Source organism: Dunckerocampus dactyliophorus, chromosome 3, assembly GCF_027744805.1.
Source record: "Dunckerocampus dactyliophorus isolate RoL2022-P2 chromosome 3, RoL_Ddac_1.1, whole genome shotgun sequence".
Taxonomy (NCBI): domain Eukaryota; kingdom Metazoa; phylum Chordata; class Actinopteri; order Syngnathiformes; family Syngnathidae; genus Dunckerocampus; species Dunckerocampus dactyliophorus.
In genome coordinates, this window is record NC_072821.1 from 30364236 (window position 1) to 30390195 (window position 25960).

General features: G+C 37.3%; 1 protein-coding gene across 1 annotated transcript; it reads right to left on the reverse strand.

Moving 5' to 3' along the window:
* Positions 1–153: 153 nt before the first annotated feature.
* On the reverse strand, positions 154–25930 carry pex16 (peroxisomal biogenesis factor 16). The gene is made up of 11 exons (XM_054770002.1): positions 25662–25930; positions 25551–25586; positions 22162–22238; positions 21780–21913; positions 17004–17104; positions 14514–14594; positions 12260–12418; positions 10136–10208; positions 7983–8102; positions 3628–3692; positions 154–918 (listed from the first exon to the last, which is right to left on the reverse strand). The coding sequence occupies exons 1-11, from the start codon at positions 25792–25794 to the stop codon at positions 860–862; spliced, it is 1038 nt and encodes a 345-aa protein (XP_054625977.1). The 5' UTR covers positions 25795–25930; the 3' UTR covers positions 154–859.
* Positions 25931–25960: the final 30 nt, after the last annotated feature.

Here is a 25960-nt window from a genome sequence, read left to right on the forward strand (position 1 = left end):
TTCAAATTGACCAGACACATTAGGTGCATTTGCACAAAGTATCAGATACCAGCCTGAATTTTACTCAGCATTGGACTGCAAACAAAATCAGCGGTATCGTACATCGCTAATATACTGTATAATCCTCCGTTTTGACAAATTCATTCATGCATTCAGCAGAGCATAACAATATCTTTCATGCATTTGGCTTGCTGCTCTCCAGCTGTCAAAAAAAGGTCTTTTCCTCTCTATGGAAGAACAGCAGTGACAAGCACCTTCCAGCTCACGCGCGCCTCCACCCCTCAAGATGAAGCGAGTACTGCAAGCGCCTCCCGTATGACATTTCTGTGTGTTTCATTATCAGATTAGCAAGGATAATGATGTCACACTTACATTAAAGACATTACACAGGCTGTAGAAGGTCACTGGTGACCACTTTTCAAAAGGGTCGCGTTCCTTGTAGCGACAAAAAATGTCTATTTTGCTTATAAACATCAGACTGAAAGGATGCGACCTCTTCTTGTCTTCAAAGTATGACGTCAGTAATGAGCACGTTTGTGGTTTCCAACGCACACTCAGCCCTAAAACCTACTCTTGCAGTCTCACAGGTTTGTACACTACTGACAAACCTGTCCCTCCTCCATGAAATAAGATTGTGAATTATGTAAGATGAATTGTTGAGATGTCTTGCAGTTTCTTGCCACTGACACAGTCTCTGTGCGTACTTTGTCACATGGCGAGGGCTTTACAAGAATGTCAACTTAGACGTGAGGCTGGGCTGAAAAGCAAAGTCAAAGGTAAAAAGACAAGCGGATGGCAGAATATTTATTTAAGAAGAACTCGTCAAGAATTTGTGGCGACGTGTTCAGGCGTCTACGTTTCATCCCCAGTTGTAGAAGTATATCTTCTGCCAGCTGGGCAGGTAATCCAGGAGAGGCCCTGGGGAAACAAGCACTTTGTTAGAAACCGCAACACCTGGAACCTCACCTATGTACTATCAATTAAGATGTATACTGTATAGCAGGGGGGCACATAGTGCGGCCCAGGGGCAGCTGTTTTTTTATTGGCCCGCGGCACATTCTAAACATATTGAAGAAGAAAACTTAAAACTACAGGAATGGAAAAATGTGCGGTAATTTTACAAGAATAAACTCAAAATATTAAGAGAAAAGTGAGAATCAAACGAGAAATGGTCATCATTTGACAACAATAATCTAATATGATGAGACACAAAACAAAATAACAAATAAAGTTGTCATTTTTGGAAAATTAGGTTGCGGAAAAAGTTATAATGTTACAAGAAAAAAGTCATAATATTATGGCAATAAAGTTATAATTACTAGAAGAAAATTTACAAGACAAAAGTGGAAAAAGTTGGGAAAAAAACCCAAAAAACAGCAGTAATTTTATGAGAATTAAGAAAAAATATTATGAGAAAAAAAGGTGTATCCTAACGAGAATCGCAATTTTACATAATATTATGAGGAAAAATAATGTCAGTTTAGTCCCAAATATATATATAAAAAATATATATAACATATATATTTAAAAAGAAAGTTGAAATAGTTGGAAAATTTATTTTAAAAAAACATCAGCAGAAATGAGAAAAACACCTGTAATTTTGAGAATAGAATAAATAAAGAATAAAGTCATATTCTAACGAGAAAAAAAGTCTCAATTTTACAAGAACAAACTGATACTATTATGAGGAAAAACAATGTCAGTTGACTAGCATAGAGTTGAAATATTAATGAAAAAATGTGTCATTTTAAAAAGTCGGAATATTATGAGAAACAAAAACTTGAATAAAGTACTTTTTCAAAAACTACGTTGTGGAAAAAGTTAGAATGTTACGAGAATAAAGTCAAAATATAACGCCATAATTATGAGAAGAGAATTTGCAAGTAGAAAGTTGAAATAGCTTGAAAATTTTTGAAAAGGTTGGGCGAAAAGTTATGAATAAAGTCAAAATATTATGGAAATACAGTCATAATACTAAGTGAAAAAAATGCACAAGGAGATTGTTAAAATAGTTGGGGAAAAAAACGGGGCAAAAAAGCAAAGACCAGAGTTATGTTTGTGAAAAAATATGTTTTTTCACTTTTATCACAAAGCCCAGATACATTTTTTTCTTGAACTATACAGTATATGCAGTATAACTTCTTAGCATACAATACAAAATATGAAAGCGGCCCTTGCGTCCTTTCATTTTTCACTGAGTTCCTCGCTGGAAAGAGTTTGGACACCCCTGCCAGGCCATTTGTGTCCGTAGGAAATAAAATGTATCATTATGACGTCAGTCGTCACGACACTTTATCAGGACAAATCAACAGGTACAGTTGGTCAAATCCAAATTTGTTCAAGTCCTTACCTCCAGGTGGTGTGTACAAAATAATTTAAACCCGTAATATTAAAGATGATGAATGTGGCAGACCTGTCTCTTGTTGAGCCTTAGGAAGTGTTTGACTCAGTATTGAATGCTTTTTATATATCAGCTACATTTCCTTCTCATAATAATGACTTATTTGTTTCCATAACATTTTGACTTTATTCTCATAATAGAACTTTTTTCCCCAAACTTATTTTCCAAAAATTATTTATTCTTTGTTTGTTATTGTTTGTTTCTCATATTACGTCTTAAGAATGTTTTTTTTTCCTTTTACATTTCAACTTTATGCGACTAAAATGACATTATTTTTCCACATATTATGAGTTTGCTCTTGTAAAATTGTGACTTTTTTTTTCTCATTTGATTTTTTTTTTCTCTTAATATTTGGACTTTATTCTTGTAAAATTATAGCTGTTTTTTCCATTTCGGCTGTTTTTTCCTATTTTCCCCCTTTCTTCTTAAAATATAATGACTTGATTCCCATAATATTTGGACTTTATTCTCGTAATATTATTTTCAAAAATGATTCTGTTTTGTTTGTTTCTCATAATATTACATATTACATTTTTCTATAATATTTAAACTCTATTCAACTAAAATCACATTATTTTTCCTCATAATATTACGGGTTTATTCTCGCAATATTGTGACTTTTTTTCTTGTCAAAAAACAACTTTTTTTCTCTAAATATTTTGACTTTATTCTCATACAATTTCACCAATTTTTTTCATTTATGCAGTTTTTTTTAAATTTCAATTTATATTTAAACTTTCCTTGCAAATCGTCTTCCCAAAATATTTTGACTTTATTCCCATCATTTTTCCCCAACCTAATTTTCCAAAAATTAAAACTTCATTTTGTTTTGTTTGGTTCCACATCATGTTACGACCTTAAAAAACATAAAAACATACCAGGTTCATGCTACAAAAATGACATTATTTTTTTATTCTTGTGAAATTTGCCTTTTTTCTTGTTAGATTCCAACTTTTTTCTGTTCATATTTTGACTTTTTTGGGGGGGTAAAATTACTGCTCATTTTTCCTTTTTTTATTTTATCTTGTTAAATTCTTTTTTTTAGAATGTGCCGTGGGCCAATAAAAAACACAACCGTGGGCCGCAAATGGCCCCCGAGCCACACTTTTGACATCCCTGCTTTAGCATGAGCCTGGACCTGCCAAGATCCCAGAAAGACCCTCAAGAGAGGAAACCAATCAAAGGCACCCACTTCTTCATTTTACCCGACTGTGAAGCGTACTTACGTGCGACAAGGCCAATCCCTGGCACGTGACTGGCCAGAAGTCGAAGCAGGAAAACAATCTTTTCCCTGCAAATGAAGTCAAACTCTTTTATAGTGTAACAGTTGTGCCTTTTTGGGTTATCAGACAAACAACAATCACGCAGCAAGACAATTTACAGTCGATACCCGCTTTTCATGAGGGATCCAGTCAAAACCATGAGTAATTCATACGGCCATAAAAATGTCTATTTTACAATGTAAGGTACTCACCAATAACGAATGATAACGCAAACGATCAATGAACAGATCAAATCAAATCAAACGCAACCTATACGCCGCTTTTCGTGCATGTAAAATGCAACACAAAGTGCCTTACAGAGTTAAAAATATTGACGATGACGAGGAGACTGGTGCTGGAGGATCTCAGGGTCCGCGAGGGTTCATATGGTGAAAGCAAATCTGAAAGTTAAGAAGGCTCAAGATCATCAAGACTCTTATAAACCATAAAAAACAACCTTAAAATTGATCCCGGGACACCAATGAGAAGCCAATGCAGTGATTTTAAAACTGGTGTAACGTGGGCCCCCCTTCTGGTCTTCGTCAGGACACGTGCTGCTGAATTTTGGAGTAATTGCAAACATGAAATTATTTTTAGGAAGACCAGAAAGCAAAAATAAAAACAACAACAACAAAAAAATAATGCCCTTTTTTTTTATTTTCGGTGAATTTGTTGTGTAAAGGACAATGCCTATAATTTAGATATTGTTTTCCCCTCAGAGCCTCTGGACCAATGACTAAAACTTCACTTTTGTCCTGGTTTAGCTGTAAAATGTCTTCCATCCAGGATTTAATGTCTAAAATAGAGTTCAAAAGAGCATCAATTGGTCTTGTGTCATCAGGGGACATGGAAATGAACACTTGTGTATCATCAGCACACAGTAGCTGTGAAAATGAATTCCATGTCTCCTGATGGATGACACTGCCAAAGGGAAGCATGTAAACATTAAAAACAACAGGACCTCAAATTGATCCTTGAGGGACGCCACATGTCATTTCATTGGTTAGATCCACTAGCACCAAGCCTTTACAGTTTTTGACGATCCACAATGCTCCTCGCAATCTTTGAAAGGGCCGTCTCTGTACAGTGGTTCACCCTAAATCCAGACTGAAACTTCTATATTATATTCCAATTAGTTAAAAGTCGACTTAAAAATGGTAAATTAGATACAGGTCTATAATTATTAATATCATAGGTGTCCAAACCGCTCTTCTTCAGCAAAGACCTCACCACCGCTGTTTTGAAGTCAGCAGGGAAGACCCGCGTCTGAAGAGAGCAGTTCAGGATGCCTGTCAATATCGTCATTCATCCACGTCACTGAGTTGTCAGGGCACTCAATGAAACTTCCTTTAAAAGAGGGTCTAAAACATCATCTAAGTGTAGGTTAAAATAACATTAGAATTCATGTGAATGATTGACAAGAACTCGCAAAAGTCATTAATGCAGCACATCTCTTCGATGGCCCGGGGGCCATTTGTGGTCAAATCCAAATTTGTTCAAGTCCTTACCTCCAGGTGGTGTGTACAAAATAATTTAAACCCGTAATAATAAAGATGATGAATGTGGCAGTCCTGTCTCTTGTTGAGCCTTAGGAAGTGTTTGACTCAGTATTGTATGCTTTTTATATATCAGCTACATTTCCTTCTCATAATAATGACTTATTTGTTTCCATAACATTTTGACTTTATTCTCATAATAGAACTTTTTTCCCCAAACTTATTTTCCAAAAATTATTTATTCTTTGTTTGTTATTGTTTGTTTCTCATATTACGTCTTAAGAATGTTTTTTTTCTTTTACATTTCAACTTTATGCGACTAAAATGACATTATTTTTCCACATATTATGAGTTTGCTCTTGTAAAATTGTGACTTTTTTTCTCATTTGATTTTTTTTTTTATTCTTGTAAAATTACAGCTGTCTTTTCCATTTCGGCTGTTTTTTCCTATTTTCCCCCTTTCTTCTTAAAATATAATGACTTGATTCCCATAATATTTGGACTTTATTCTCGTAATATTATTTTCAAAAATTATTCTGTTTTGTTTGTTTCTCATAATATTACATTACACATACCGCAGCTGTTTTTTTATTGGCCCACGGCACGTTGTAAAGATAAAATTTAACAAAAAAAAACAAAAAAAAAAGGCAAAAATGACAAATTCAGCTGTATGGATAAACTCAAATTATTAAGAGAAAAAAGTTGTAATCTAACAAGAAAAGGATGGAATTTTATGACAATAACGTAATATTGTGAGGAAAAATAACAATTTTACTATCATACAGTTGAAATATGCAAAACAATGAGTAAAGGAGTAAACGAGTAAATTATCATTTTTTAGGTTGTGGAAAAAGTTACAATGTCATGAAAATATTATGGGAATAAAATCATAATTTCGAGAAGTAAGTTGAAATAGCAGAAATGGTAAAAGCAGCTGCAATTTTACGAGAATAAAGTCAAAATATTAAGAAAAAAATGTTGTATTCTAATGAGAAAAAATGGCACAATTTTATATTAGAAAAATGTTATTTTAGTAGCAGAGAGTTGAAATATCAAAGACAAAATAAAAATTTTTGAAAAAAAAAATTAAAAAAAAAAGATCAGAAACAAACAAAACTAAATAAAGATGTAATTTTGGGAAAATTAGGTTGGGGAAAAGTTTGAATATTATGGGAAGAAAATGTAGAAATATTATTTAAGAAGAAAGTAAGAAATATTTTGGGAAAAAAGACCAAATTTCATAATAATACACGTTGTCACTTTATTTTTTGCTTTACAAAATAGCAGGATGACCCTTGCATCCTTTAATTTTTTAGCTTTTGGCCCTCGCTGGAAAAGGTTTGAACATGCCTGGTCTATAAACAAAAAACAATTGCATGGTGTTTTATGGTGTTTTAAGTCATTGATCAAATAAAATCTGTTTGGAGAACCGGAGTCGCGATGTAGCCTTTAGCCTGGTCATCAGGCTTGCGCTCGACTTGCAGGCCCGAGAAGCTGAGTCTGCATAATCCATACTGCTTCCAGTAATGACTTACCATCATGTATTCACTTGTTTTCACCTCGCTGCAAGTTTTGAGGGTGGATTGACTGTGCTTCTGTAGCCAAACACACTTCTGTGTCACAGCGCACAACCATGGTGCATTCAAGGACCACCAAACAAAGTGCGAAATCGCAACCATTGAGGAAAAAACATAAGAGTATCAGTGAAGCACAGGGACACATGGGCTTTGCCACAGTGGTACATGTATGCTGTGCATTTTACCTGTATTGTCACATATTTATAAATGATTACTCCCTTAGGGTGAATGAGATGTGTTTCAAGACAATTTTGACCAAAAATATGCAAATTTGAGGGGCCGTGAATGCTGAATGCGGGGATCAGCTGTCATTGATTCAAATGCAATAGATAAGATCAAGGCTTTAAAGCAGGGGTGTCCAAAGTGCGGCCCGCAGCTGTTTTTTTTTTTTTTTTTTTTTTTTTTAAATTGGCCAGCAGAATATCCAGGGAAAAAAGGAAAAATATATGTCAAAGAAGAATATGTCAAAATATTACGAAAAAAATATGTTGCGATGTAATTAAAAAAAAGGTCGTAATTTTATAAGAATAACATCTAGGAAAAATAACATCACAGAAAAGCAGCTGCAATTTTATGAGACTGAAGTAAAATATTCCAAGAAAAAAAGTCGTATTCTAATGAGAAATATAGTCGCAATTGTACGAGAGTAAACTTTTAATATGAGGGAAAATATGTCATTTTGAAATATTGAAATATTGCAGACAAAAATGTCAGAATATTATGAGAAACAAACAAAACAAAACTTAATTTGTCATTTTTGAAAAATCAGGTTGGGGAAAAAGTTATAATATTATGGCAATAAGTCATAATATTATGGTCATAAAGTCATAATTTAAAAAACAACAGCAGAAATGAGCCAAGTCGATACTACTAATAGGCTTTTTCACCGATATCACAAAGCTGAGACGCATTTTTTTTTCTTGGAGTGTAAATAACTTCTTAGTATATCTACTTGTACATGTTGCATTACAAAATATCAAAGTGGCCCTTGCATCCTTTCATTTTTCACTATATGGCCCTCGCTGGAAAAGGTTTGCACACCCCTGCTTTAAATTCTTTTTCAACATGCAAAACTGGCAATATTTTTCACAAATATTCCACCCTTCCACTTTCTTGCGTCACTTCAAGCCAGACGATACCCGTTCACAACAAAATATCAACTTTCCCTGAAAATGTGAGCAACAGATGTTCTTTCTGGGGGTTCCAGTGATCCCGTGTGTGCTTGATGGACTTGAAACATACTTACTCTGAATATCTGTCATAAAATGGAGAACGAACAAGGTAGTAGAGCAAAAGAAAGGTTCTCCTCCTCATCTCTTCCCTCTCCCATCGATTGTCAAACCTCCTCTCATAGAGCACTGCAAAGCTACACAGGAAAGAAAAGAGACGCGGTTTCAATTCGACGTTTGCCGTCTTTCAAGTCTGATTGCGAGAAGAATGACATCCTGACGTGACGTCGATGCCTTTAAGTGCGTAAGCAACATATTTCTCAGAACGATATGACTCACGCTCATTAAAATGTTGCCCCGGGCTAATACCTTTGCAAACACACGCAAATATAGCAGCTCATCTCTTGTTTGTGCTGCGTATATGCTTTCATGCATGTGATATATTATTACTAAGATATGAAAATTACGGAAAACTTCAAACTCAGCTGATACAGAAAATGACACTGCAAAGAAAACAAAAACTACAAAATGCTAGTGCTGTCAAATGATGAAAATTTGTAATCACATTAATCCCAGTTTTTCTAATTAATTAATCATGATTAATCACCATTTGCAACAATGTCTAAAATATGCCCATTTTTACTGTATTTTAATGGAAGAAAGATAAAAGGCAGGATAGGATTATATACTGTATATGTGTATGCATTAACAGCTCCAAATTAAATGAAAATTTTAATCAAGTTAAAAAAATAGCACACGTCTGAGAATCTATTTCCCCAACACTAGTTTCTTTAATAGTAGCAGAACATTTGAATCACACTTTAACTGTGTTATTATGAGCAATGAGGGGTTGCATTCAAAGACATCACTTTATTTAAATTGAATTCACGTTGGGATTTCCGAGCATACTTAAATGCAGCAACTTGTACTTCCGCATTAAGAGTTACAAAGTGAGTGGTGAGAATATCCACTTATTGTTTGTCTTTGTCTTTCTGTTTATGTGTGCCGCAATCTGTCGTCATTACAGAGAGACGTGTAATGTGTTAATTACTTATTTGTTTTAGTAGTACACAATGAGTAAAAACAAATTCTATATAGAAAAAAATCTGAATGATAAAAATGACCAACTATTGATCACAAAAAAACATGCATCGATAATCCCTTTATCACCGCATCGCAGGCCTCTGAATCGTAATCACATCGAATTGCGAGGTTAATTGCTTCCAGACCCAAGTCAATTTCCGTGAAGTAGGATTCCTTATTTATAAATTGGAATATTTTCATCGTTACAACATAGAAAACCTGTTTACAGCCTTCTAAATGCGTTTTTTAACATTATTAGAGCCCTCTAGACATGAAGTAACACCCCTACATTGGTTTTTAACTCCTATTACCCAATGAAGTAGACATAATTAGAGTCGTCCATGAAAGCAGACCTATTATCTTTGTGTTTTAGGCAGAAAAATATATTCACACACATCAGCTTTGACTAAACATTTTTGCCTCATTTCTTTGTTGCAGACCAAAAACCACTAACTGTTGTGTTTGGTTCATATTGATCTGGTCAGTTTAGGGCCTACGCGATTACTCAATTAATTCAAACAACAAACTGCAGATTCATCTACTGAGAAAATCACTGTTAGCTGCATCCCTAATTACCAACAAAGGAAGAAATTTTAAAAAAGCTATGACCTGGTAATCACTGAAGACAATGAAGCAGCAGTGTTACAGTAACACAACACAAATCATATTGTTGCTTTTAGAATCAGCTGTGGTATTCCAGTTAACATTGTTGCTCAGCTCTTTTTATCCAAATTGCAAATGAGTATGCAATCATTAATTAAACAGCAATCTTAATACCTGCCTGCTCAATGTCATGAAACAGGTTCGAAATTTCCTGTCTGTCAAGAAATGACAATGAGGTGAGATAATTGAGCCAAATTACTTGGCCAAGTTGTGACTTTGTAGCTATGACATGAACAGGATGGCTTGCAGTTATCACTGAACACAATGACAAGAGGCGCCGCTCTCAAGATTTCACAATATCAAGTCCTTAAAGACCGTATGGCAGGGCTTGTCTCCTTGAAAGATGACTAATTAATGAGGTTTTCCATTTGTGTGGGTCAAAGATCATACACCAAAAATACAGAATGACATACAATATAAAAAAATGTTCCTTTGTATGTGTCAGATGATCTTCTACAAACGCATATTGCAAACATTTGCATACCTGGAAAGTTCAAGAGCTGCGGAGGCGAGCCATGGTTTCCAGGACTGTTTCCCACACAGTCCGAGGCACAGTACTGCAGTCACAGAAAGGATTGCTTTTAAGGACAAAAATCAAATAATAGAGAATCATCCTTTTCACCAAAAAAAATCTAAAGTGCAATGATAGTTTTAAAATCGTTATGTTTTTTGACATCTTATGTGGCAATGGCTTAAATATTCGTAACAGTAAAGAATATCATTAGCCCTGATTTAATAACCACAAACTGAGTTTTAGGGAAACTCCCCTGGACTGGTCGCCAGTCGATCACACCGCACACCGAAAAAACGACCACTCACATTCACATACACACAGTCACTGAGTGGGAACTAAACTCACGCTGCTTGCAACACAAACAACCTATTCTAGTAATTCAACACAAGTCACGTTGTAGTCTGTTGCCATCAAGAGGTCAACATGGTTATTGCAGGCCTCAACACCAAACTGAGCACGGGCTTACCTTTTAAGTCTCATTCGGCCTCATACAACACGCTGACAATAAATGTTGTGTTTGTTGCGAATGGGATTAAAACCATGGACACTGGCGTGTCTCACCTAAACTTTTTCGAAAAATTGAACAATGTCATGGGCCACTGTAATACACTTTGTGCATTAAAGATGCTAAACCCAATCCAATGTAGCAGTCAACTGGTGGCCGTTTTGAGTGACTAGTGAAAAATAACCCGATGTGATGAATGCATCTCGCGGTCTTGCGTGTTCCATTTGCTTGCTAGCGCACCACGACGTGCGTGCCACATTTTAAGGGTGACTTTGTCGTGCTTGAGCGGAAAGAGGGATCGAGTGGGAATGTAACATCACGTCTGTGACTCACGAAATGGCTGGGTGCTGCGAGCAGGAGAGGGACAGTGCGCTAAAGACAGACAAAGTGCGTCTTATCCGCTTCAGGTCACGTTGTGTTATGGGTGAATTCTGCCCACATTTCATTCTCCTAGGTGTGACAGTCGAGCGGACTGGGAGGCGATTCAAGTGAAACTACTGGTCCTGGCATGGGGGTGGTCTGCAGAAGAAATGCTCCTCCTATTAGAAAACGTACATACTTAGTTAATCACAAGAAAAGTTACATTTGTATATTTAGATTTTTGAAATGCACTTTTTGTTTATCTGAAGAGATGCATCAACTGTGCTCCCTTGACTTTCACTCTTACAGAAACTTTTCATTCGAACAATTTCAATTTGTGGATAAAAATGTATTGTTCCTTAAATGTTCATTAACCTCTTTCTGTGCCAGCACACAAAATAATCCCTAACACGGGCCAACCTTAACCCAGGGCAAGCTAAAACTCAACTCTGAACCCCCGACGTCACTTCCTGCACACCTCCCACTCAGTTCCCCTAGCACCAGAACACATTTACACCAACACACACAAGCAGGAGTCTTATTTATGTCTTATTTTCTTCTCTTATTATGTCTATTATATTATGTAATACAAGTGTAAAGGTGACTACATGGGTGTTATTTCATGTCTAGAGGGCTCTAATAATGTTTAAATTTGATTTAATTAGAAGGTCATACATAGGTTTTCTACGCTCTAACTACGCAAATATTCAACAAAGTGGGAAATCTCATGAAAAAGTGAAGTATACAAATGGTGAAATAAACACGTAAAAATTGTAGGCTTTTTTTTAACAGTAGTACATGTATACTGTACATTTCACATGTATGATCACATATTTACAAATGATTACCAACTTAGGGTGAATGAGATGTGTTTTATGTGGAAAAAAACGGCCTATTTTCTGAGAAAAAATATGTTTTTAAACATATTTTTTCAGCAGGGATGCAGTGCGTACCATTGATGTTTGTAAAAATGATTAACGCATAAACTGATCATTCCCTGAATCGAATAGAAAAGAGTATGGTGCTTTGCCAGTTTTTGTGGACTTTAACCAAAAGAAAACATGCACAGAAATGACACATTTTGTTTTGTTTTTTTCCTTTTCTAGGTATGGCATCAACCATAAACATGCATGCAGTTAAACACTTTGGTATGTGCAGTTTCCTAATGTTTTATAGGCAAATAGAAAATACGTTTCTATCCCAAATAAAACAGTAAGTGAGAAGGATACAATGTACAAGGGGTCGACTGATATACACAGTCTCTGCGATGGTCTCCTGGAGCAGCAAGGGTGTTGGCTTGCTGTGGAGCTTCTCCTCCTTCAAGCTCCGTTTTGTCGGCTTTTTCTTCTGACTAGCTGCTCCCCACTGTCGGGCATGCATGGAGGGAGCTGCCACATCGCAGGAAAGTGGAAACCAGTTAAAAGGACGTTTTACTATTCAAATAAATCACTACAAAGTCCAAAGACAAAACAAAATGAGGTACTCTCTTTTCTTTTTTTCCTCAGAGTTTGACACGTTAGAAGCATTACCGCAGCCCAGAATTAAAAATGGTATAGTGCAGGGGTTGGGAACCTTTTTGGCTAAGAGAGCCATGAAAGCCACATATTTTAAAATGTATTTCTGTGAGGGCCGTATCATATTTTTTAACACTGAATACAACTAAATGTGAATTTTTAAGCAAGACCAGCAATTTTGGAGTAAGTCTCTGAATGTATTATTTTTAATACCATTATTATACTTAAGCTAACCAATAATAAATACAATACTTCTTACCATTAATAACACTTCCTGTGCTAAATGGTATTGCACTGTACGCCGTTTATTTCTTTCTTTGCACCGACTTCCTCGTCGAAAGTGTTGGCTCTGTAGAATTAGCTAGCTGACTATTTGATCAAAGGAGGGAAGTTTACTTCTTGACATCTCAATGAGCAGGGTAGGCTACCACATTATCCAGTAATAATCAAGTTTTGGTGTCTGACCCGTAAAATATCGTAAGGAGAGCTGGCATTGGCTCTGGCCACCCGCATGCGGTAGAAAATGGATGAATGGATTAAAATGCATAAGAAAGTTTTGTATTTTTAACATTATTTTTAATCCTGTGATTTCTGTAATATTTTGCTTTAAAATGTCAGTGGAAATAATTTCAAAAAATGTATTTTATCGTGTTAAGAAATGTCTGAGAGCCAGATGCAGTCATCAAAAGAGCCACATCTGGCTCCCGATCCCTGGGTGTCTGTACGCCCCGGTTAGTGTGTTTTTCTCTTAACATAGATAATTTTGCCCCAGGTTCTGTACATTTTTCGGTTAGCGTACAAAATTGGGTACAACTTGTCATGTTATAATGCCCTGTGTGAGCACAACTGTGTTCTTAATGTATTTTTAATCACAAAACGTCCTTCTTAGCAGCTTGCTAATACATGGAAACAGGAAGCGGAATTCAGCTCCGTCGTCTATGATGTGATCAGCGGTTGACTCAGTAGTACTTTGCTAACTAACAAGTCTCATAACTGTTAACACAAAAGACGCTTTTATAGCTTTACAATTATAGTTTTACATGCATTAGACAATTGCAAATGCACATAAACGCGGAAAGGTTACTTTTACCTTCCCTTCATTGAAGACATGATGACGTGTCGACAAAGACATAGTTTGGCAGCGAGATCAACACGGACGGTGTTTTGCTATGAGTTACTGTATTTCTTGAATTCAACACAGTTTGTCATCTTTTTTTATCAAAATGCTGGCACTTGCTGCTTTCTTTGGCTTTATTTTGGCTTATTTTGCTGCCGTGATCAAAACAAAAGCAGACACTTGAGATGAGAAACATTACTGAAGTGTTAGTCTCACTGCTGCATCATGTCTTTGCCAACAAGCATGTCTTCAGTGAAGGTAAAAGTAACCTTAAAAGCTCATTTATCCCTTTCATTCATCATTTATATGCATTTCAATTGTTTTCTGCATGGAAAACTACAAAAACATGTTTTGTGTTAACAGATGAATTGGATTTAAATGATTTCTTATGGGAAAAAATGATTTGGTAGGAGTCTGACTTTCTGGAACAGATTGTAACATTGGCGCTAATCAAGGTTCAACACCCTAAAAAATGTTTAAATGAATCAATTTTGTTAGCTGTCCTGGTAGAATCCAGGTTAATACTGCCATTTTTATTTTCAAGCTTACATTGCACTGAACAGGAAGTCGCTGTGTGTACGTTTTAATGCTGTGTAGCTAGACAGTAGTTGTTTCATTCTGCTTAGTGATAATGAGGAAGGTGACAATATAACACATCGACACATGTCAACATAGAGAAGCAGTTGACCATGTATGTTGACATCGACTTAAGAAGGCACGTTTTAGTAATAAGAGCACAATGGACCGGGACTTGGTGAGTTGGTCCACATAGATGAGTTGTCGACATAAATGCGAGGGACTTCAGCAGGTTCCACTGTATCAAACAATGGTAGAAGTGTGAACAATGCTTACCACTTCCCAGAGATCTGATCACACGTCCTGACCTCTGGCCCACAAAGCAGGTGTCATCTTGCTGTTTCACATCACCGTCATCTGTGCAGAAGAGGAAATGAACATAGGAAACTACCTTTGACAACTTCAAAACTTCTTGAGAACACGTAACCAAGATGCAATTACAGAATAAATTACACTTCTTCAAAAATGTCAATCTTCATTTCTTCATTTCACTCACAAAGTGTATCTATTAGGGCTGTAAAAATCCAGATCAATGTGCATGATTACTTTGATTACACATTTTAATGCAATGGGCACATGTACAGTACACCACAACTCAAAATAATATATTGGCCCTCTCCTTGGGAAGTCTGAGTACAAAAAAACCCAAGACAGAAAAATCAACCCACATAAAGTAGTTAAAATTAGGAGTGTAAGAGTACATGTATCAGAAAAATGTACAGTATTTGACATTTGATTTTTGGTATGGAAATTTTTATTTTATTTTAAATTTTTCTGTATGCAGATTTCCCATGCGGAACATGTTTAATGTGAGGGACAGGAAGTAAGTGTGCATTCAGCGTTGCAATGCATCTCAACTGTAGCAAAAATGAACCGTGACCTTAAAGCTAGAGGTGTCCCGATCTGATATTGATATCGGATATCGGGTGTAACAAGTATTGGATCATATGGGCCTGCATCTAAAATCTCCAATACTGACATTCCGATACGAGCAGTTGATTCCAGACTCCGCCCCAGCAGGGCATGTGATCACAACAACAGCATGTGCTAACGCGAAGTCGGCCGAGTGGATTTTTCATTAAAGTCCAAAAAAGACGTTGGAGCAGAGTGCAACACTTAATACAACCAATCTCGTCTCATTTGAAGCAGCGTTACACGAGAAACTCCCACAGGACGACAAGAAGTCATTAACTATAACAGAAACAATGACCAGCCCATCGGTGGTGAGTAAAGTTGGGTGTAAACGCTCAATTGAGCACCTCGATCCTCTCTACATTATGCCTTCCTACCACTAGATCGTGGTTAAAACTACACCCCACATGCATAAAGAAGTAAATGCAGCATTTTCCTCATATCTGCTGTTGCTGATAATTGTTCTCTGTTCGATTAATATCACATGATCAACCTTTTTCCAACATTCCACACTACAAAATAAGTAATAAAAGCATGTATGATTTGTGCTGATATCGGTATCGGTCGATATTCAAGGCTGCAATATTGGTATCAGATAGGAAGTGAAAAAGTTGTATTGAGGCCCCCCCATCATTCAAAACTGAGGTACTGTATGTGTGATTATGGTGTACCGTCACACCCCTAGTTACAATACTTTACTAATGTAACTCAAGCCTCACCTGATCCCTAAAAGATGAGTAAAAGAGCCACATTAATATGGATATGTGTTGGGGGTTTTTATATAGTGTGGTTGCAGTGACGTGCGCTCACGGGAGCCAGGTGAGGCAAAATAAATGTACAAACAATAAACATGAAATAAACATGAATATTAAACTTTTATACATGTATTCAACATTTCCTTCTGTAAAAATTGTTGAATTTGCACATTTACCAATCAAATACAGGTCAGATACATGAAATGAGGCTGCAGCGAGTATCTGCTCTCGCCGTAAGTGCACAAGCTGAGCCTACAGTCTGAGTGCACTGCATTGCACTGTGATTACTGATTGTCACCATGTCACCAATATAATGTTTACAGAAACATTTATCATACACCATGACTTTCTACAGTCATTTTTCTTTCAAACTGGACGATAAAATGCATAGAAATGTCACGCTGAGGCGCCGCATTACTCCACATCACCATGAAGGGTGAGCTGGAAGGTGCTTGTCACTGACGTCTCTCCATAGAGAGAAAAAGCCTGCGCCAGCTTTTTTTTTTAAACTTTATTGAAATACACAAACAGCGTCAGCTAGAGTCAACCATTAGTCACATACATTCAATATATTTTTATGCTCTGCTGAATGAATGAAGGCATTTGACTGCCAAGATGGAGGATTATATACCCAAACTCAACAGAAGGTGATCAGACTTTTACAACAAAGTATCCAAGCTTTCCTGGAGAAGGATGCATGTACTTCATATACAAATAAAAAGGGAAGACCACAAATGTTTTTCGCTTTAAACAATTGGTATATTGGTAAATAAAACTGGGCGAAGAAGTATTTGAAAACAACATTTTTAACAAAAGTGAATTTTGGTGTTATCCTCTTAATGAGCAATATGTGCATTAACTTAAAACAACCTCTAAAACAGGAGTGCTCACACTTTTAAAATGACCACATCCCAAAGATCTACCTCCTACTATAAACAGAGAAAATATGTATATAATACTATGTTTATTAATAGTATTTATGTACATTGTACATGTATATCAGGTTTTTTTTCTGAGGTAGGAAATACCACCAACCTCTGAGCCCATCTCAAACGTACATAAGACAAAGATCAAGCAGAGTGTATTGTGCAGGACTGACCTTGACCACCAATCTCTGCACCTCTGTCAAGGGGGATGATGGGAGGTGAAGTCTGGATGCCGGATTTATACCACAAAAGAAGCACAAGGCGCATTATTGCCCTTTGGGAGAGAAAAATGTAGTCAGAGGAGAAAGTGAACTTGTGACCTCACTGCAGTATACTTTACTTTGGCGTGATAGTTGGATCTGTAATGCAATCAACAAAACAAGAGTCATAGCAGCAGGTCTGTGGTGTCATGTTATTGACATGGTATCACATGGTATTCGTCACTTTGTGTTGTTGCGTTTATAGGATCATGAGAAGTCTCTAAGACTTTGCTTTCAGAGGGTGTAAATGGTAAAAAGCTAGTCTTTTTCCCGCTTAACTCTGAGTATCAACCCAACTACTCCTACTATAAACATAGAAAATACCCTAACCAAAAACAATGGATGAACTGTGATGTAAGGGCTAAGCTACGTGCTCGTTCGACTGCATTTGTCATGGGCACCGCTGATGACTACAAAAAGGCCAGATATGACCTGAGGAGGTCCATACAAGAGGCCAAAAGACAGTACAGACAGAAGCTTGAGGGCTACTATTCCACCTCAGACCCTCGGCGCATGTGGGCGGGTCTCCAGCACATCACAGACTATCAACAGCAGAGTAGCGTAGCCACGTCCAGCCAAACCACACTTCCAGATGAGCTGAACGAGTTCTATGCCCGCTTTGACACCCAAACTCCTGATAAGCAGAGAGGGTGGCTGGACTTGGGGAGCACACAGGACTCACCTCTCATGGTGACATCAGCTGATGTGCACAGGGTTCTGAACAAAACCAAACCACGAAAAGCAGCAGGCCCAGACAACATCTCAGGACGTGCACTTCGGGTTTGCTCATCAGAGCTAGCTGATGTGCTTGCTGACATATTTAACCTGTCACTTGCACAAGCATCTGTACCGACCTGCTTTAAGTCCACCACCATAGTGCCCGTACCCAAGAAGAGCAACGTGACCTGCTTGAATGACTATCGCCCTATAGCACTTACTCCTATTGTTATGAAGTGCTTTGAAAGAATAGTCATGACCCACATCAAAAAGAGCTTCCCGGCGGCAACTGTGGACCCTCTACAGTTTGCATATCGCCAGAACCAGTCCACGGATGATGCAGTCAACACTGCCATCCATACAGCCCTTTCTCACCTACAGGGCCAGGACACATATGTCAGAATGCTATTTATAGACTAGAGCTCTGCTTTTAACACAGTCAGCCCCCACAAACTCACAAATAAGCTCCTCACACTTGGCCTGTCACCCTCCCTCTGTAACTGGGTGTTTAACTTTCTAACAGGCAGGCCCCAGTCAGTCAGAGTCCACAATTGCATATCCAGCTCAAGAATTGTGAGCACTGGGACCCCACAGGGGTGTGTGCTGATTCCGCTCCTCTACACGCTCTTCACCTACGATTGCGTGGCCACCCAGAACAACACCAGCATCATTAAATTTGCGGATGACACTACAGTCATCGGACTGATCACTGGTGGTGTTGAAACATCATACAGAAGAGAGGTGGCGGACCTCATAGCTTGGTGTCGTGATAACAATCTCCTTCTCAATACAGATAAGACTAAAGAGATGATCATCAACCCAAGAACAAGGGAAAAGGAGCTGCATCGACCCCTGTTTATTGATGAGACTGAGGTGGAGAGGGTGAAAACCTTCAAGTTCCTTGGCACACACATCAGCGAGGACCTCACCTGGTCTCACAACACCCAACAAATTCTGAAGAAGTCCCAAAGGAGACTGTACTTCCTGAGAAGACTTAGGGAATTTGGCATGTCCACCAAAATCCTTACTTGCTTCTACAGATGCACCATCGAAAGTGTCCTTACCGCCTCCATCACTGTTTGGTACCGTAACTGTACAACACGTGATAGGAAGGCACTCCAGCGGGTGATCAAGACCTCACAGAACAATGTTGGGGCAGCCCTCTCCTCACTGCAAGACATTTATAAATCTAGAGTCCTACGCAGAACATACAACCTCATCAAGGACAGCACACATCCACAATACTCATTATTCACACTTCTACCGTCAGGCAGACGCTACAGGAGTTTGAAGTCCAGGACCACAAGACTGGCGAACAGCTTTTACCCACAGGCCATCAGGCTTTTTTTTCAACAAAGCACTCAACACACACGGCACGCAACACACGCACACACTCATAGCACTTTTATTTATTTACTTATTTATTTATTCATTTATTTGTATTATTTATCTGTATTAATGTCTCTTCTGTTGTTGTTGCTTAATTTATTGGTATTAATATTTCTTATGTTTTCTTTCTTTTCTTGGGAGAATGAACAGAAAAAGAATTTCATTGCATAGTATAACTGCCTGTTTTACTGTGCATATGACAATAAAACTCTTGAATCTTGAACTAATATTTTGTTAAAAGGGGACTATAAAAGTGGTGTGAAAAGTCAATAATATCAGTTTGACGAATTAACTTCATTACAGTTAGCTCCTAATAATGGCATTAATGCAGAAAATGACAATGTGAATGAAAAAATTACACCTAGCTGCACCAGAGAATGGCTTCCATTTATACATCACCACAATGAATAACAACTAAAACAGACTTTCAACCTTTCACAAATGGTTGCCGTTTACTCATACCCCGTTCCCAGACTATGTTGTCTTGTGTACCACCTGAGGCCCGTAATAACATGTATTCCAAAAGTGGTCAGTAAAAATGTAGCAGACAACTCCAAAATTGAAATGATGAATTAATCAATTTACCATCAGTCCCCCAAAGTGTTTGGCGCTGATGGCAGGAAAAACACGGAATTCATTGTTTTCTGTTGACAACTAGTGAGCTTGTAGTAAACGAATCACGTCTTTGTTGGTTTCACATTTATTGTAGTGGTGCATAAAAGCAAAATCATTAAACTGTCATTGTCGGGATATTTCTGGACCTAAGTGTAAGCAAGGCACAGCTGACATGGCTGAAAATTTACACACTGTCTTCCCTCGCCACATCGCTCTTCGATGTCCGCAGCGTCACTCTATAACAGTTTTTCAAAAAATAGTCATCTCTTGTTTATCACAATTAATTGGTTCGGCGATGTAGGATTCCTTATTTATAAATGAAATAGTTTCATAGTTAGACCATAGAAAACCTGTTTACGACCTTCTAAATATGTGTTTTAACATTACTAGAGCCCACTAGACATGAAATAACACCCCTATAGTAATCTTTATGACCCAATATGGTAGACATTATAAGAGAAAATAAGACATAATGTAGACTTACATGTCAGCATTGGGAATGGTCCTTGTTATTGTTCCTGCAGTTGCTATTGTTTCAGCAATGTAACATAATGTAACATTACTGACACCTAGTGACCAGTGTAGAATACTACATATCACAACGTGTCTGAATGCATCTTCTGAATACCTTATATTTGTGTTTTAGTTCATTTAGACATTTTTACGCTAACCTTCATTTAGGGTGTCCAAACCTTTCCCATATTTAGGCAAATTTTATGTTTTTTTTCCCTAAAATAAACATTTTCAAGCATAAAAATGTCAAGATGAACGAAAATACAGACCCGACCGTGGTAAGTGAATTTCCGCAAAGTAGGATTCAATATTAATAAATAAAATATTTTCAGAGTTAGAGCATATAAAACCTATGTATGACTTTCTAAATGCGTTTTTTTTACCATTATCTGAGCCATGTAGACATGAAATAACACCCCTATAGTCACCTTTACACTCCTAATATTCTTTACATTGCTTATGCGCAGGCTACAGGATCACTGCAGGGACACAAGAGACAGCCACGACTGCATCGCATACTACCGAGCTAACTAGTTAACCTCCAATCTATTTATTCTAAACTTAAGAAGGGCTTTCAAATGGAGTGGGGGAAAAAAGACAAAGTAAGAAGCCCAGAACTTACCACTTCCACACGGAATAGGAGGAGAACTTTTGTAATGTCTCATCAATGTTTTTGTGTCACTACTGATGCCTAGTGGCCAGAATACGACATATAGCCTGTATTTCAATATTTTTTGACTAAAAATGGGCCATAGCCAACCACGAAACAGCAATCATTTATTAACTGATTAATTTTTTTTTAAACGTGATAGAGAGAAGGAGCGATAGTCGAACTGCGATGTAGCAAGGGACCATCTGTAATGCATTCAGAAGACATATTGTACTCACCCGCTCAAAGACAAAGGCCTGGGTGCATCTAGCATAGCATCATCATCATCGAACGAGTTACAGTATTTTCACAGGTTAGTGGTTGTGTGTAAGAAATGTATGTGCGTGTGCAATTATAATGTACATGTACATAAGTATTATTACTATATAACTGTGTAGGAAGAGTATGAAATGACACAAAGAGTAGGTTGGGGTATGTGGGTCAGTGTTGCCAAGTCTCTCTGTAGCTCCCTGAAAACAAACCCAAAGCAACAGGGTTGATAAGCAACCCAAAGTTGCTTATCAGCGGGCCTGTGTGTGAGTCTATATTATGTCTTGTTTATGTTTTATGTGTCTTATTTGATCTTACTATGTTTACTATATTGGGTAATATGAGTGTAAAGGTGACTATAGGGGTGTTATTTCATGTCCTCTTTAGAAGATCGTAAACAAGTTTTCTATGCTCAAACTAAGACAACATTCCATTTATAAAAAAGGAATTCTACTTCGTGGAAATTCACTTATCACGGTCTGGAACCAATTAATCGCAATAAACAAGGGCCGGCTGTACTGATAAAATTCACATACTTAAAAATTTGAATGAGTCCGATGACCAGCCAACGTCCAACTTCACCGCACACCTTCTGGGTCCCCATCTCCAGGAACACCTCCACATATTCCAACACTGACAGCCAGGTGAGGATTCTCTGCTGCGAGATGGACTGGACAACACAGCCAAGCAAACACTTAAGAATACATTCTGCCCACAACACAAACTAAAGTTCAAATATTCAAGGTAGTACTAGCACTGAAGCAGGGATAATAACGAGTAAAAATGGATCTGTTTTCAGGATTTTTGCAGCGGTATTAAAATTATAAAAGACACTCCTTCCTCACTCATTATTCCCTTTCAGGCAAGTTCATGATCTTTAACCGTCAAGCAATCCAAAGTCATCTTTTCGGTGCTCACCACAGTCAGGGCACACCTCAGCCCTTTGCGCAGAATGCTGTCATTGAAAAGCACCAGGAGGTTGGACGCAGAATACACTGAAAAACACACAGAGCGAGACCCAAAGAAATTTAGAGCGTTTAATCCTGACAAATTGCACAGTGGAAATGATCATCTCTAGTGAACAATGGCGGCACACTGCTTTCATCTTATCACTTGTCTTTATCCAGGAAGACCAAATGTTTCCAAACAGGAAAGTTGAATGACAAAAGACGGTCTCAAGCTCTGGCTTCTCCTATTTTAGAAAGACCCCAATTTTGCACGTGTAAGTAAATGTATGCTTTCACCAATAATGTGTCTTCTTCGAGTGTTGCGGACACTTTGTGTGACGCAGATTGAGATTTACAGTATGTGTATGTATGACGTGTATTTTCTATTCTTCCTTTCACCTCGTCCTTGTTCACAAATGTTAATGCTGTATGTAAATACACAGGTGAGCTTTAATAATGTTAGCTCTGTGCTGCTGTGCATTTTTGCTTGGTGCATAATCTCATGCTACATACATGTGCTCATATGACCATTTGGCTCAGTAATAAGTCTCTTATTGAATTAATTTCGTTATTGATTCCTGTATGGGTAACAGTAGTTAATAAGGAACAAACCTACCTAGCTCTAACCCTAACCCCTACTCATTAGTTAGTCATTAGTTCCTCAGTAACTACTCTAAATGTATGTGCCTTAGTTCCTACTACTAGTCTACTCATTAGTTCCTCATTAGTTCTTCATTAGTTTGTCAGTAACTAGTCTAAACGTATGTGCCTCAGTCATTAGTTCCTCATTACATCTTCATTAGTTCCTCAGTAACTACTGTATTTTTGTGTACCTTATTGTAAAGTGTTACCCCTGTATGTTATGTGCCTTATTACGTACCATGTTGTTGCACACAAAGCACAGCAAAAGAGCATGAAGGTGACAGTTCACAGCTTATTACCATTTAATATAATTAATAATAATCATCATTCATAATATAAAAAAATTCACCAAACAGAAGACAACTCTAAAACCCTCTGTTTTAAATTGTGCAGATGAAACATGAGACAAATAATTTTTTTTAAATAAAATGTCATGATATATTTAATAATATATCAAAGATGTTGATTGTGTGGTTTATGTTTTTTTAAGTGTGTATGGGATACAGGACTTCCAGTCAGATGTCTGAAGGGGTATGCGACTGTGCAAAGTTTGGGAACCACTCTACTAGCCAAAACTTGGACTGCACTGTATTTGTTTACAGAGTAGACGCGTAACACAAGACACACTTACTGTCCCTCACTTTTATTGTTTACACCACCAAAATAAAGTCCAATTACAACTACATGCACCATTACACCCTTAATAAAAGTGTAATCCCTCGCCAATTCACACTTTGAATTTCGCGGCATCACTCTATCACAGTGTTCCAAAAATATATTCATTGATAAATCATGCTGTTTCGTGGTTGAACACAGCCTGCCAGAAAATTTGCATATTTAAGCAAATGTTTTACGCATTTGCCTAAATTAAGCATTTTCAAGCATAAAAATGTCTAAATGAAGTAAAATACTGTACAGATATAAAGCATTCAGAAGACACTTTCAAAGGTGTTGTGATTATATGTAGTATTCTACACTGGTCACTAGGTGTCAGTAATGTTACTGTTACATTCGGTGAGACACACAAGCACCAAATGTGATTGTCGGAGCAACAGGCTTTTATTGCAGGTTTGAATGATCTCACAACAGGCACAGTAATCCCTAACACGGGCTACTGTTGTGGCCGCAACTCACACCAAGCTAATACTCAACTCTGAACCCCCGACGTCACTTCCTGTCCACCCCACCAGCCAGCTCCCTGAGCACCGGAACACATTTACCAGTTGGGTCTGAAACCAATTAACCGCAATAAACGAGGGATTAATGAAACTGTACTGTGTGCCCTGCTCGAGGGAACAGCAATGAGTAGTCAGGGTGCAGACAAGCATCTCAACAAAAACTAGTTGCAATTGAGTTTGATCTGGATATACGAAAGAAAATGGATGGATGGCTGTACTACAGAATTGTCATCACATAACCCCATGACTCGTCAAAAGTTATTCTTCTCACAGTTCTTAAAATATACATATACGTGTGTTTGTGTCTATTTTTGGAGTGTGGCATTGCATTGCAGTGTGGCATAAATCATTCTAGATCAATCGTTATTTGTCTGTAAAGTATAAAGACAGCTGTCTCTAAATAATACCCTAAATTGCTTGGAAAATGTCTTAACATGATGTAAATTGTATAAATACAAAATAAGCAGCTAGAATAGTAGTAATTTACCTTTATTTCGATGCAACATTGCATCATGTTGCTCATTCCTTTCTGTTTCCTTTTGACATGGTTTCATTTTCATTCTTGGTCACTCTGGATGATACTTTTACATTAAGTTGAAAGATTTAGTTGAAAATGTAAACATTCTTTCAGTAACGTATTATCACTAACATATTATCCAACTCCCTTTTCTTACACACTACAGTATATTCCATACCAATAACTTCATATTAGAACTTAGAACTTGCTTATGGTGCAAGAGTTTATCATCTGTCTCACTGACTTTGGTTTCATTTTCATGTTTAGTCATAATAGTTGGAGACAGGAAGCTATTGGGTTTCCTTAAAAGGGAAAATATCAGTTGACTTGAACTTCAAATGTAGTTGACCTTTATTTCTATGCAACATTGCATCATGTGATTTAGTACTTTCTGTTTTCAGTCACTTTTATTTTTATTCAATAGCTTATTATTGCTAAACATCCAACTCCCTTTCCTTACACACACACGCTGTACCAATGCATTCATATTATAAGGTTTAATACATTCAAAAGTTTGTAACATCAGCTTTGTCCACCTATTTCTATTGTTTTTGTTTTGTTGGTTTTATGCAAACTACTACTCAGCTTTGCAAATGAACACAATTTACAAGGAGGGTTGAACGAGTTTGACTGCAAATTAGTGTTGAATTATTGTTTATTACTGGTGTATTGAAGCAATGTCAGCAAAATACAGCGTACTGCTTGACTGCATTAGCAGAGGTGCTGTTCAATCAGTCTAAATTAGTTTGTAGTCGAAATAATAAACAGTTACCCTACGGCAAAGCAGATCAACATATTGGGAACAAACAAATAGCGTAGAAAAAGTTTTAGATGTTTGAGTTTATGTCATGAATGATGGGAGCAAAAACTAGTGTTGCGTTTATAGTTTTGTCTACCAAAGAAAGTTTAATTTAGTTGTACCTAATTAACGCACGCGCTGAGTTACTCAATTTCGAGATCACTCTACCCTGCTGAAACTCAAGCAAAGAAGTACAGCCCTCAATAGACTTGACATTTTCTCACCCAGTTCTGATAGTTCGTGGGAATCTGCAAATCGTCCTGCAAAATAAAGAGTAAAATCATGATTGGCTATTGCTAATATTGGTGAAAGCCCACTGTCACTTACATACTCACCTGCGATCAGGTAGGAAATGGTCCGCACTGTGCTCTCCAGCTGTGCTGTGGCAGCTGGGTTTCTTCTTACATACTCTGTGTACCGTTCATAAACACGAGTCGCTTTCTCGATATACTCTTTGACGTTAGACATTTTAGCATTTATTTATTATATACAAAAACAGACGTTGCAAAATACACGTTGGTGGCTGCGGAAGCCCATAGAAAAAATTATAAACTACAGCAAAAGAGACAAACTTCCGGGGAGATTGTCCCATCTCAATTTGAGTCCCCTTTCTCTTTTGTTCCTACGCACATTA